This window comes from Chrysemys picta, chromosome 16, assembly GCF_011386835.1.
Source record: "Chrysemys picta bellii isolate R12L10 chromosome 16, ASM1138683v2, whole genome shotgun sequence".
Classification (NCBI taxonomy): Eukaryota; Metazoa; Chordata; order Testudines; family Emydidae; genus Chrysemys; species Chrysemys picta.
In genome coordinates, this window is record NC_088806.1 from 7255093 (window position 1) to 7268997 (window position 13905).

The 13905-nt window shown below is 46.2% G+C and overlaps 1 protein-coding gene across 5 annotated transcripts in view; it reads right to left on the reverse strand.

Moving 5' to 3' along the window:
- Nucleotides 1–1873: 1873 nt before the first annotated feature.
- The window catches only part of LOC122172870 (zinc finger protein OZF-like), a 50201-nt gene continuing 38169 nt past the window's right edge, over nt 1874–13905 (reverse strand). For all 5 annotated transcript variants that reach the window (XM_065569666.1, XM_065569663.1, XM_065569667.1 and 2 more), the window contains 2 exons: nt 7123–7236; nt 1874–6751 (listed from right to left, as the gene is read on the reverse strand). In XM_065569666.1, the coding sequence (XP_065425738.1) occupies nt 5040–6751; nt 7123–7236 (1826 nt within the window). In that variant the 3' untranslated portion in view covers nt 1874–5039. The remainder of the gene's footprint in view (nt 6752–7122; nt 7237–13905) is intronic.

Genomic DNA, 13905 nt, shown 5'->3' on the forward strand with positions numbered 1-13905 from the left:
GCATGGATTTACATGTGGATCCTGAGATGACTCAGGAGTCCAAGCCTGGGACCACAGATCTGCCTGCAGTAGGTACAGAGATTTCCTGGCAGGTCAGCTGCCTGCTGGGAGAAAGTTCTTCTTTTTCCTTCCTTTTCTCTCTCTCTTTTCCGCTTGGAGGGGAAGATGCTTCTCCTCAAAGCAGGCACTGCCTGATGGAGGATGTGGCACCATTGAGGTCAGTTGGTTGCTTGCTCCTCCCAGCTTGCAATTAGGTGACCAGATAGCAAGTGTGACAAATCAGGACAGTGGGTGGGTGGTAATAGGTGCCTATATAAGACAAAGCCCAAATATCAGGTCTGTCCCCATAAAATCGGGACATCTGATCACCCTCCTATTTGGGATGTCTACATCAGTTTTCTTGAGACATGCCTTCAGGGCATAGTAGAAGCCTGCAAGTGTTTTCTTTAAACGTGGGGCAGCTGGTGCTCCAGCAGCAACCACACGATCATGACAAGCAGGAGGTCTGGGGCTCAGCGGCAGGGAAAGTCTGAGATGACTGGAGATCCCAACTCGCTGCAGCCTTCACCTGCTTTCACAGCCATTGGGATCCAATGATCCTCTTCTGCCTGATCCACCATCGAGGACTGAGGGGGGTGGGAGGGTTGTGTTACATGCCCACACTGCACTACGCAGCCATTCTGACTTGGATCTGCCACTTGATCTGCGTCCCCACTGTCCAATGACGGACTGGGCTCAGGATCTGACCATCCTCCCTAGCTGTGTCCTAGGACCTGGGTCCTGAGTGCCTGCTGACCAAAGTCAGACTGATTTGTGTCTGCACAGACTTGAGGCTTGGGCGCAAACCTGAGTTGGATCCCACGCTTAGTGTGTAGTGTAGATCCACTCATGCCAGGCTCAGACCAGGCCCCTGCAGCCAGACCCCTGCAGAGAGGGTTTCATTGCCTAGTTATCTGGTTACCTGGGAAACCAACAGTCTCTTTGTGATGTCAAACTGACTGGGGAGGTTTTGCAGCCCAGCTGAACTGCCAAGGGAGAGAGGGAGCAGGAAGAGCTGGGGGCTGCCAGGATCTACTAGGGTTTTTGAAATTTAAGTGACACCTTGACAACGTGTTAACCATAGATCTGGGCACTAAACCCTCCTCCCTGGGAAGGGAATCTGTGCAAATGGAGAGTGGAAGAATGAATGGGGTGCGAATAGACACACACATGGGCAGGGCACAGGGTGAGGGAATGAGGTCTCATGTGTATGTGAGGCAGGTTGAATGGGAAATGAAATGGCCCTTACTCATCAAAGCCTACACACGTTGAGCTACTGAAGGCAGCAAAACTAGAGTTTATTACTAGAAGAAATTCAGACCAAGGGGGAGGAGTTAATAAAGCAAAGAGCTAGAAGGAAAACAACGTTCACTCTCTGGGGCCTGGAAAGGGGAAGAAATCTGCTATCTTCTTCCTGTGAATTCAATTGACTTTTCTTCCTCTTCACCTTTACAACAAAGACACCCAAGATGGAGGTGTGAAACCTTTCCCTTAGAGAATGGCATTCAGTCACTTTCTTTTGCTTCTTCCCACCATTAGCCGTGCAGGTAGGAGAGATGTATTTGTTTTAAAGGAGTCTTTTCTAATGGGCATTTTCATTGTTTTCTTTCCATCTATCTAGCCCTGGAGTTGGTCTTCATAGCTGGTTAATAGCTAGTTGGCAGCCAGGACCTCCCTTGCTTCTATTAATTAAAAGGCAAAAAACTTGGTTAATGCCTACTGAAGTTTGCCTGGTGAGATGTTATTCCTTTCAGAACCTCAATGTCAGCAAAATTCAAACTTTTGAAAACCAGGAAATGAACAGCTATTGCTTATTGAAAGAAATAGCTCCGGATTCCCTTTATACATTTTATTAAAATGAAAAAAACAGAATCAAGTACACACATCACTAAGACTAAACTATTGTATACATGACTAAACTAACTATGGGGGTGAATGCACTGTTAGCATGTTAAGGTCAAAATCAGTAAATCAATGCATTAACAATGCTATTGCATAGGAATCATGTTATCACCATATCAAATGATCAAATTAATACAACGGATCATCAACCCTTATAAATCCTAAAACAGGAAGCCAAGGAGGCGGCTGTCCAGTTAGTTGAAAACCTCAGAGAACTTCACCCACGCTGTGCCATCCACATTGAGCTCGTTATATATTTCAATACGGAAACCAAAGGTTTGTTTGTCTTTAAACTACAATCTCAAAGCTAATTAAAGCTTCCTCCTTTGACTGAATTCTTGTGTGGTTAATCCTTCTCTTTCCACAAACACAGCCCTTACTGAGGCTTTCATGAGCAGAAGTCTAACAGTTCTGACTATAGCTGACAACTTAATTTATTGGTGTGCTTGCACAGAATGAAACGCACACACTCAGCGATGTCATTGGGGAGAGTTTTAGGGCTACAAAGATTAGGGCAACTAGTCTATCTGATGCCTTCCTTTGTGGATTTTGTGGGTGATCAACACAGGGGAATACACTGAACCACACTCTAATATTATAGAAAGGTCAGGACATCTCCCCGCTAATGCAAAGGAAAGAGAAAAAACAGAAAAAGGAAAAGTACTACAATGAGAAGGGGTTGGAACTCTGCAGCTCTTTCAGTTTTTGGACTTGTGTGGTAGGAGTTGGAGCTGGTCAAGGAACCAAGTGATGGGGTAACTGGCTCAGCACTCTCCCCAGCAGGGTTTATTAGGCAGAGAATACAGGCCTACCCTGTCACTGATGTTAAGGAGATGGTTTCCAAGAATATAAAGAGTTTTACAGACATGAAGGCACCCTAGAGTTATTAAATACAGCATAATGAATAAATTCCTGAATAGGGTACACATTGGTCAAGACCTGTGTTCTGGGCCTTAGAATTCAGACATACTCTTTGTGGAAGATAAAGATTCTAAAGAATAGTAAACATATATATGAATCATATATATAGAAAGAAGTAAAGGTATTATTTTTACTAACAAGTACTAACACCAGTCCTGTTGGAATGAGGTAGACTTTCGGCTAACATCAGTTTGGAAAAGTCTCCTTTAACTCAGCAGTTTTCCTAAAATAGCTCTTGTTGCAAACCACATTAATCGTGGATGTGTGAACCCCAAAGATACTCACTGCATCATGCATCCATCACAATTCTTATTAATAAGTGTGTGTATCTCATGACACATCTCACATCTTTCCTTTGCAAACAAGAGAGAGTGGGAACTCCACGATCCTTAAAATCTAACTAGGGAAAAAGGTTACACAAATTGTGTCCTTAAGTTGTTTTCCTCTTTACAGACATTTACTTTAGCACTTATTCAAATGAATTCCATTTGAAATACAAATAATTAAATTCTCTGTGGCGCTTGTATTCTCAGATCCATTACTTTTCTCACATATTTCCCCACCCCAAGCTCCTCTGTCCAAGGGGGATAAATGACCCCAAATAAGCTTTTCAGTATTAACCACCATTGCCTATATTAATAACAAAAAGAAAAAAAAACAATATATCCTTCAGTTTTCCAATATAATTCAGGTTATCACATCATTAGCATCTTACTCTTTAACCAATAACTTCATGTTTAATTTCTTTTTCATTGGTATCAATGACACACCAAAATATTGCAAAATCTTATATGATGAGATAACTGGCTCTGTGGATATGGGGAAAGTGGTGGACGTGATACACCTTGACTTTAGTAAAGCTTTTGATATGGTCTCCTACAGTATTCTTGCCAGCAAGTTAAAAAAGTATGAGCTGGATGAATGGACTATAAGGTGGAAAGAAATCTGGCTACATTGTCAGGCTCAACGGGGAGCGATCAACAGTTCGGTGTCTAGTTGGCAGCTAGTATCAAGCGAAGTGCCTCAGTGGTCTGTCCTGGGGCTGGTTTTGTTCAACATCTTCATTAATGATTTGGATGATCGGATGGATTGCACCCTCAGTTTGCGAATGAAACTAAACTGGGGGAAGAGGTAGATATGCGGGAGGGTAGGGATAGGGTCCAGAGTGACCTAGATAAATTAGAGGATTGGGCCAAAAGAAATCTAAGGAGGTTCAACAAGGACAAGTGCAGAGTCCTGCACTTAGGAAGGAAGAATCCCATGCACCGCTACAGGCTGGGGACCGATTGGCTAAGCCGTAGTTCTGCAGAAAAGAACCTGGGGATTACAGTGGACGAGAGTCAGCAGTGTGCCCTCGTTGCCAAGAAGGCCAATGGCATATCGGGCTGTATTAGTAGGAGCATTGCCAGCAGAATGAGGGAAGTGATTATTCCCCTCTATTTGGTGCTGGTGAGGCCACACCTGGAGTATTGCATCCAGTTTTAGTCCCCCCCACTACAGAAGGGATGTGGACAAATTGGAGAGAGTCCAGCGGAGGGCAATGAAAATGATTAGAGATCTGGGGCACATGACTTATGAGGAGAGGCTGAGGGAACTGGGGTTATTTAGTCTGTAGAAGACAACAGTGAGGGGGGATTTGATAGCAGCCTTCAACTATCTGAAGGGGGGTTCCAAAGAGGATGGAGCTTGGCTGTTCTCAGTGGTGGCAGATGACAGAACAAGAGGCAATCATCTCAAGTTGCAGTGGGGGAGATCTAGGTTGGATATTAGGAAACACTATTTTGCTAGGAGGGTGGTGAAGCACTGGAATGGGTTACCTTCGGATGTGGTGGAATCTCCATCCTTAGCGGTTTTTAAGGCCTGGCTTGCCAAAGCCTTGGCTGGAATGATTTAATTAGCGTTGGTCCTGCTTTGAGCAGGGGATTGGACAAGATGACCTACTGAGGTCTCTTCCAACCCTAATATTCTATGATTCCATGACACAAACACCTACGACTCAAAAGGAAAGGAATTGATAGAAAAGATCACAGGATTGACCCCAAAGAAGGGTGAGCTGCAAAAGGCAGAAGCAGGCAACTCATCTGGGGGAGCTGAGAGATCACAGTGAAGATAGTGCAAAGATCACTCCGTGGGAATTAGCAAATGTGATTTAAAAAAAAAAAAATCTTTGGCCAGCCCTAGTCAAGGCATTTATTACAGTTCTCTCTCATGTGGATTTTCTGATGTCTAATAAGGTTTGAGCTCTGATTGAAGTGTCTCCCACACTCAGAGCATGTGTACGGTGTCTCTCCTGTGTGGATTCTTCGATGTGATGTAAGATTTCCGCTCTGATTAAAGCTTTTCCCACATTCAGAGCATGTATAGGGCATCTCTCCTGTGTGGATTCTCTGATGTGTGATAAGCTGTGAGCTCCGATTGAAGCATTTCCCGCACTCAGAGCACATGTAGGATTTCTCTTTTGTGTGGATTCTATGATGTCTGATAAGGTGTGAGTGCCGACTAAAACCTTTCCCACACTCAGAGCATGTATAGGGTTTCTCTCCTGTGTGGATTCGCTGATGTGAGATGAGGGCTGAACTACCAGTGAAGCGTTTCCCACACTCAGAGCATCCATAAGGTTTCTCCCCCGTGTGGATTCTTCTATGTGTGATAAGGTGTGAGCTCCGATTGAAGCGTTTCCCACACTCGGAGCATCCATAAGGTTTCTCACCTGTGTGGATTCTCCTATGTGTGATAAGGGCAGAGCTCTGATTAAAGCTTTTCCCACATTCAGAGCATGTGTAGGGCATCTCTCCTGTGTGGATTCGCTGATGTGAGATGAGGGTTGAACTATCAATGAAACGTTTCCCACACTCAGAGCATCCATAAGGTTTCTCACCCGTGTGGATTGTTTGATGTGTGATAAGGTGTGAGCTCCGATTGAAGCATTTCCCACACTCAGAGCATCCATAAGGTTTCTCACCCGTGTGGATTCTCCAATGTGTGATAAGGGCAGAGCTTCGATTGAAGCTTTTCCTGCACTCAGAGCACGTGTAGGCTCTCTCTCCTGTGTGGATTCTACGATGTGTGATAAGGTGTGAGTGCTGATTAAAGCTTTTCCCACACTCAGAGCATGTGTAGGGCGTCTCTCCTGTGTGGATTCTACGATGTGTGATAAGGTGTGAGTGCCGACTAAAGCTTTTCCCACACTCAGAGCATGTGTAGGGCTTCTCTCCTGTGTGGATTCGCTGATGTGAGATGAGGGTTGAACTATCAATGAAGTTTTTCCCACACTCAGAGCATCCATAAGGTTTCTCACCCGTGTGGATCGTCTGATGTGTGGTAAGGTGTGAGCTCCGATTGAAGCATTTCCCACACTCAGAGCATCCATAAGGTTTCTCACCCGTGTGGATTCTCCTATGTGTAATAAGGGCAGAGCTTCGATTGAAGCTTTTCCCACACTCAGAGCACGTGTAGGGTTTCTCTCCAGTGTGGGTTCTCCAATGTGTGATAAGGGCAGAGCTCCGACTGAAGCTTTTCCCACACTCAGAGCACATGTAGGGTCTCTCTCCTCTGTGGATTCTCTGATGTGTGAAAAGGTCTGAGCTCCCATTGAAGCTTTTCCCACACTCATGGCATGTGTAACGTATCTCTTCCAAGTTGATTCTGTCGCGTGTAATAAGGTCTGAGTGGCTACTGAAGTTTTCCTCTGGCCTCTGCTGAGTCTCACAGGCTTTTGCTTTTTCTGGGAGTGCAGAACTCCTGGAAACATTCCCTTTGGATCTTCCTGATAACGTCCCATGTGGTTCTACTTGCTCAGCATCTTCCTGATGGGATTTCTTCTCCTCATTCTCACTCACCATCCCATCACATTGTGGGAGACAGAGAGAATCCAGACATAGGTCACTCCCTGCACCGGAAAGAAAGGAAATCTCAGAGAGAGGAATGGAAAAAGAGATGAACAAACCAAAATATGTGTCGGAGAGATCAAACCTATCAGGAGCTGATTTTCCCCAAACTCTTCCTCAGAGGAGAGAGGAAGGGATCAGTTCTGGGTCCGCATCTCACTAGAAAACTCAGGAGAAAGTGAGATTGGGGAGGGACATGCTGCCAGTTATCAGTCAGAATAGGAGGGAAGCCATGAGTGACATCTGCCATAATGATTCCACATCTGCAGGGAACAATCCTGAACTTGGGAGAGTTCACAGGGCCTTTGTAGGGCATCGCAAATGTTTCCTGCATTCCCAAACAGTTGTTGAGTTGGTTTAACCAATTCCTCACCTGTGCAGACAGCTCTCGGGAGCACTTCTTTCTCAGAGCCCTGGAGGTCTGGGACCCATGGCTCTTCCCCTCGTTCCAGCTGCGAGATCACATCAGGTTTGGAAACTGGAAACCCTATTCCAGGCAAAGAAAAGAAGGGAGGTCAGTGGAATTTGTGGGATTCTTGTCACGAAGAATATTCCATGGTTTTAACCCCAGCTCATTGTTAAGCAGTTGTGACGAACTGGGACTGTTCTTAGTGTGGTCTGTGAATGCTGACAGGGGAGTGTGGCTAGGATAGTCTGCATCGGGGGATGGTAGACTGCCCGAAGGAGAATACCTGAGCGTGTAACATGAGAACCCAGGAAGGGGTTGGAGGCCAGGTGACACCTTGGCCCGGGAAACTGAACAAAGGCTGTGGGAGGGGTCGCTGAAGGCAGAGTCTTGGAAGCTGGCTGGTGAAATGGCTGGGAGGGAGAGATTGCTCTGACCTCCAAAGGGGGGCTGGGATGCCCTGGGACCCCAAGATGGACCTAACTGAGGGGGGCCCTGTTGTCTGTGCCTGCAAGACCTGTCTTGGACTGTATTCCTGTCATCCAAATAAACCTTCTGCTTTACTGGCTGGCTGAGAGTCATGGTGAATCGCAGGAAGCCGGGGGTGCAGGGCCCTGAGTCCCCCAATACTCCGTGACAGCAGTAACATCCCAAGATCAGCTTCCTTGGCTCAAAGTGGCAGGAGAGTTATTATTATTATTATAAATCATATTTATTACCTTAGTGCCTAAGGACCTACTAACAGTGGGTCCCATTGTGCTAGGCAAAGTACAACAGAGAATAGTAGATGGCCCATGCCCTGAAGAATTTACAGTCTAAATAGACAAGACAGACACAGAATGGGGGAAGGGGTAGAACCCACTGTTAGAATATAGATATTCAGATTATATCAGTGTATCGAGATAAGCCTGACTGGTGTGAAGGGCTTCAGAATATGCTTGCTTGGAAATTAACCCCAATAAACATTGCATTATCTGCGCTTCAGACTACTAGTGTTTTGCTGCTTGCTGTCTGTGTGACAAGAACCAGGGAAGTGGGACGGTGAAGGGAAAGCCCTCTACCAAAATTGACATGACCTGATAACCAAGAGGTAAGCCTTTAAAGAAGGTTTTAATACACTTTGGGTATGTCTACACTATGCATTTAATCCGAATTTAAAGAATTAGATTTTTGGCAACAGATTGTATAAAGTCGAATGTATGCGGCCACACTAAGCACATTAATTCGGCGGTGTGCGTCCATGTACCGGGGTAGCATCGATTTCCAGAGCATTGCACTGTGTGTATCCCATAGTTACCGCAGTCTCCTCCGCCCATTGGAATTCTGGGTTGAGATCCCAATGCCTGATGGGGCCAAAAACATTGTCGCGAGTGGTTCTGGGTACATCCTCCCCCTCCCTCTGGGAAAGCAATGGCAGACAACCATTTTGCGCCTTTTTCCTGGGTGAACAGTGCAGATGCCATACCACGGCAAGCATGGAGCCCGCTCAGCTCAAGACAACAGTCATGAACATTGTAAACACCTCACGCATTATCATGCAGTTTATGCTGAACCAGAACCTGCAAAACCAGGAGACAAGGAGTAGGCTATGGCAGCGTGGAGATGAGAGTGATGAGGACATGGACATGGAATTCCATCAAACCACAGGCCCCAGCGCTTTGGAGATGCTGTTAATGGGGCAGGTTATAGCCGTGGAATGCCGATTCTGGGCCCGGGAAAAAATCACAGACTGGTGGGACCGCATAGTGTTGCAGATGTGGGACGATTCCCAGTGGCTGTGAAACTTTCGCATGCGTAATGGCACTTTCATGGAACTTTGTGACTTGCTTTCTCCTGCCCCGAAGCGCCAGAATACCAACATGAGAGCAGCCCTCACAGTTGAGAAGTGAGTGGCGATAGCCCTGTGGAAGTTTGCAACACCAGACAGCTACCAGTCAGTCAGGAATCAATTTGGAGTGGGTAAATCTACTGTGGGGGCTGCTGTGATGCAAGTAGCGAAAGCAATCACTGAGCTGCTGCTACGAAAGGTAGTGACTCTGGGAAACGTGCAGGTCATAGTGGATGGCTTTGCTGCAATGGGATTCCCTAACTGTGGTGGGGTGATAGATGGAACCCATATCCCTATCTTGGCACCAGAGCACCAGGGCAGCCAGTACATAAACCGCAAAGGGTACTTTTCAATGGTGCTGCAAGCACTGGTGGATCACAAGGGATGTTTCACCAACATCAACGTGGGCTGGCGGGAAGGGTTCATGATGCTCGCATCTTCAGGAACACTAATCTGTTTAAACGGATGCAGCAAGGGACTTACTTCTCAGACCAGAAAATAACAGTTGCGGATGTTGAAATGCCAACAGTTATTCTTGGGGACCCAGCCTACCCCTTAATGCCATGGCTCATGAAGGCAGCCTGGGCAGCAGTCAGGACCTGTTCAACTACAGGCTGAGCAAGTGCAGAATGGTGGTAGAATGTGCATTTGGACATTTAAAAGGTCGCTGGCGCACTTCACTGACTCGGTCAGACCTCAGCCAAACCAATATTCCCATTGTTATTGCTGCTTGCTGTGTGCTCCACAATCTCTGTGAGAGTAAGGGGGAGACCTTTATAGCGGGGTGGGAGGCTGAGGCAAATCGCCTGGCTGCTGATTACCCACAGCCAGAGAGCAGGGCGATTAGAAGAGCACACCAGAAGTGCTGCGCATCAGAGAAGCTTTGAAAACCAGTTTCATGACTGGCCAAGCTACCGTGTGAAAGTTGTGTTTGTTTCTCCTTGATGAAAACCCGCCCCCTTTATTGACTCGTTCTCTGTAAGCAACCCACCCTCCCCCTTCGATCCCAGCATGCTTTCAAAGGAAATAAATTCACTATCATTTAAAAATAATTTATTCTTTATTAATTGATTATAAAAAGAGGGAGAGAACTGACAAGGTAGTCTGGGTGGGGTTTGGGAGAAGGATAGGCGGGAAGGAAAAGGCCACTAAAAAAATTCAATATAATGACAGCCGTTTGGTTGGGCTGTCCACTGGGGTGGAGTGGGAGGGTGCACGGAGCCTCCCCCCCACCCCCCGCGTTCTTACATGTCTGGGTGAGGAGGCTATGGAACATGGTGAGGGGGGAGGGAGGTTATACAGTGGCTGCAGCAGCACTCTGTGCTCTTGCTGCCGTTCCTGAAGCTCCACCAGACGCCGGAGCATGTCCGTTTGATCACTCAGCAGCCCCAGCATTGCAGCCTGCCACCTCTCATCTCGAGTGTCCCTCATGGTCTCACATTCACTGGCATCTTTCCTGTACTTTGAAACCGTGTCCTTCTACTCATTCCGATGAGCTCTTTCATTGCAAGTGGATTCCAAGATTTCCAAGAACATTTAGTCTTGCTCCTTTTTTTTCGCCACCATATCTGAGATAGCCTTCGGGACGGAGGAGGGAGGCTTGAAAAATTTGCAGCTGCAGGAGGGAGGGAAAAAAGGAGAGAATTTTGTAAAAAGATACATTTTACAGAACAATGCTTATACTCTTTCACGGTGACCAACACTATTCACATTACATAGCACATGTGATTTCTGTGCAAGGTCGCATTTTGCCTCTTAATATTGAGCGTCTGTGACTTTGGTGTTAGAGAGCACAGACGCAGGTCCGGGCAACAGAATTCGGCTTGCATGCGGCCATGCTAAGCCATTGTCTTTTGGTTTCTGCAGCTTTCCTACAAGCAGCGCTCTCCTTTCCCACATACCAAGCAAAGCCCGTAGAGTGCTGCAGTTTTCCTGTTAACGTGCAGCAGCAGAAACCAAACTAACCCACCCCCATCGAATTCTCTGGGATGATCGCTTTATCCCTCCCCCCACCGCGTGGCTGGAATCAGGGAAGATCCCTGCAGAAACCAAACTAACCCCCCGCATCCAATTCTCTCGGATGATCGCTTTATCCCTCCCCACACTGCGTGGCTGGTATCAGGGAAGATCCCTGCTAGCCAAACGCAAAAAGCTCAGTCCCAATGATCCCCCCACCCCCCGTTTGGCTAACTGCAGGGAAGGATTTCTTTTCAGCCACAGGCCAACAGCCCAGTAGGAATGGCCACCTCTGTCCCCTTAATTAAATTCCCGTATTTCAACCAGGTTACCATGAACGATATCACTCTCCTGAGGATAACACAGCGAGATAAAGAACGGATGTTGCTTGAATGCCAGCAAACACCGGGACCATACGCTGCCAGGCTTTGTCATAGAATGATACCAGATTACTTGCTACTAGCATGGCGTGGTCAAGTGTCCTACCATGGAGGACGGAATAAGGCTGCACTGCCCAGAAACCTTGTGGAAAGGCTTCTGGAGTACCTCCAGGAGAGCTTCATGGAGATGTCCCTGGAGGATTTTCGCTCCATCCCCAGACACGTTAATAGACTTTTCCAGTAGCTGTACTGGCTGCGAATGCATCCCAAGTCCTCAGGGCAAAGTAATCATTAAAAAATGCTTGCTTTTAAACCATGTTTTATATTTACAAAGGTACACTCACCGGAGGTCCCTTCCATGGCCTCATTGTCTGGAGGTTGGGAGGGTACTTCAGTCAGGCTGAGAAAAAGATCCTAGCTGTTGGGGAGAACCGAGTGCTGTGTGCTCTCCGCTAGCTCGTTGTCATCCTCCTCCTCCTCCTCCTCTTCCCCGCCTGCAGAATCCTCAGGCATGGCTGAGATTACCCACGCCTCAGAATCCACAGTCAGAGGTGGGGTAGTGGTGGCGGCCCCCCCTAGAATTGCATTCAGCTCAGCGTAGAAGCGGCATGTCTGCGGCTCTGACCCGAGCGACCGTTTGCCTCCTTTGTTTTTTTGATAGGCTTGTCTGAGGTCCTTAACTTTCACGCGGCACCGTAGTGAGTCCCAATTGTGGCCTCTCTCCATCACGCCCTTGGAGATTTTTTCAAATGTTTTGGCATTTTGTATTTTGGAACGTAGTTCTGCTAGCACGGAAACCTCTCCCCATATAGTGATCAGATCCAGTACCTCCTGTACAGTCCATGCTGCTGCTCTTTTTCGATTCCCGGACTGCATGGTTACCTGTGCTGATGAGCTCTGCATGGTCAAGCGTGCTCTAATAAGAATATAACATTAGGGATCTATTATCAACCACCTGACCAGGACGGTGATAGTGATGATGAAATGCTAAGGGAAATTAGAGAGGCTATCAAAATTAAGAACTCAATAATAGTGGGGGATTTCAATTATCCCCATATTGACTGGGAACATTTCACTTCAGGATGAAATGCAGAGATAAAATTTCTCGATACTTTAAATGACTGCTTCATGGAGCAGCTGGTACGGGAACCCACAAGGGGAGAGGCAACTCTAGATTTAGTCCTGAGTGAAGTGCAGGAGCTGGTCCAAGAGGTAACTATAGCAGGACCGCTTGGAAACAGTGACCATAATACAATAGCGTTCAACATCCCTGTGGTGGGAAGACCATCTCAACAGCCCAACATTGTGGCATTTAATTTCAAAAGGGGGAACTATGCAAAAATGAGGGGGTTAGTTAAACAGAAGTTAAAAGGTACAGTGACTAAAGTGAAATCCCTGCAAGCTGCATGGGCACTTTTTAAAGACACCATAATAGAGGCCCAACTTCAATGTATACCCCAAATTAAGAAACACAGTAAAAGAACTAAAAGAGAGCCACCGTGACTTAACAACCATGTAAAAGAAGCAGTGAGAGATAAAAAGACTTCCTTTAAAAGGTGGAAGTCAAATGCTAGTGAGACAAATAGAAAGGAGCATAAACGCTGCCAAATTAAGTGCAAGAATGTAATAAGAAAAGCTGAAGAGGAGTTTGAAGAACGGCTAGCCCAAAACTCCAAAGGTAATAACAAAATGTTTTTTAAGTACATCAGAAGCAGGAAGCCTGCTAAACAACCAATGGGGCTCCTTGATGATCGAGATACAAAAGGAGCGCTTAAAGACGATAAAGTCATTGTGGAGAAACTAAATGGATTCTTTGCTTCAGTCTTCACGGCTGAGGCTGTTAGGGAGATTCCCAAACCTGAGCTGGCTTTTGTAGGTGACAAATCTGAGGAACCGTCACGGATTGAAGTGTCACGAGAGGAGGTTTTGGAATTAATTGATAAACTTAACATTAACAAGTCACCGGGACCAGAGGGCATTCACCCAAGAGTTCTGAAAGAATTCAAATGTGAAGTTGCAGAACTGTTAACTAAGGTTTGTAACCTGTCCTTTAAATCGGCTTCTGTACCCAATGACTGGAAGTTAGCTAATGTAACGCCAATATTTAAAAAGGGCTCTAGAGGTGATCCCAGCAATTACAGACTGGTATGTCTAACGTCTGTACCGGGCAAATTAGTCGAAACAATAGTTAAGAATAAAATTGTCCGACACATAGAAAAACATAAACTGTTGAGCAATAGTCAACATGGTTTCTGTAAAGGGAAATCATGTCTTACTAATCTATTAAGAGTTCTTTGAAGGGGTCAACAAACATGTGGACCAGGGAGATCCAGTGGACATACTATACTTAGATTTCCAGAAAGCCTTTGACAAGGTCCCTCACCAAAGGCTCTTATGTAAATTCAGCTGACATGGGATAAAAGGGAAGGTCCTTTCATGGATTGAGAACTGGTTAAAAGAGAGGGAACAAAGGGTAGGAATAAATGGTAAATTCTCAGAATGGAGAGGGGTACCTAGTGGTGTTCCCCAAGGGTCAGTCCTCGGACCGATCCTATCCAACTTATTCATAAATGATCTGGAGAAAGG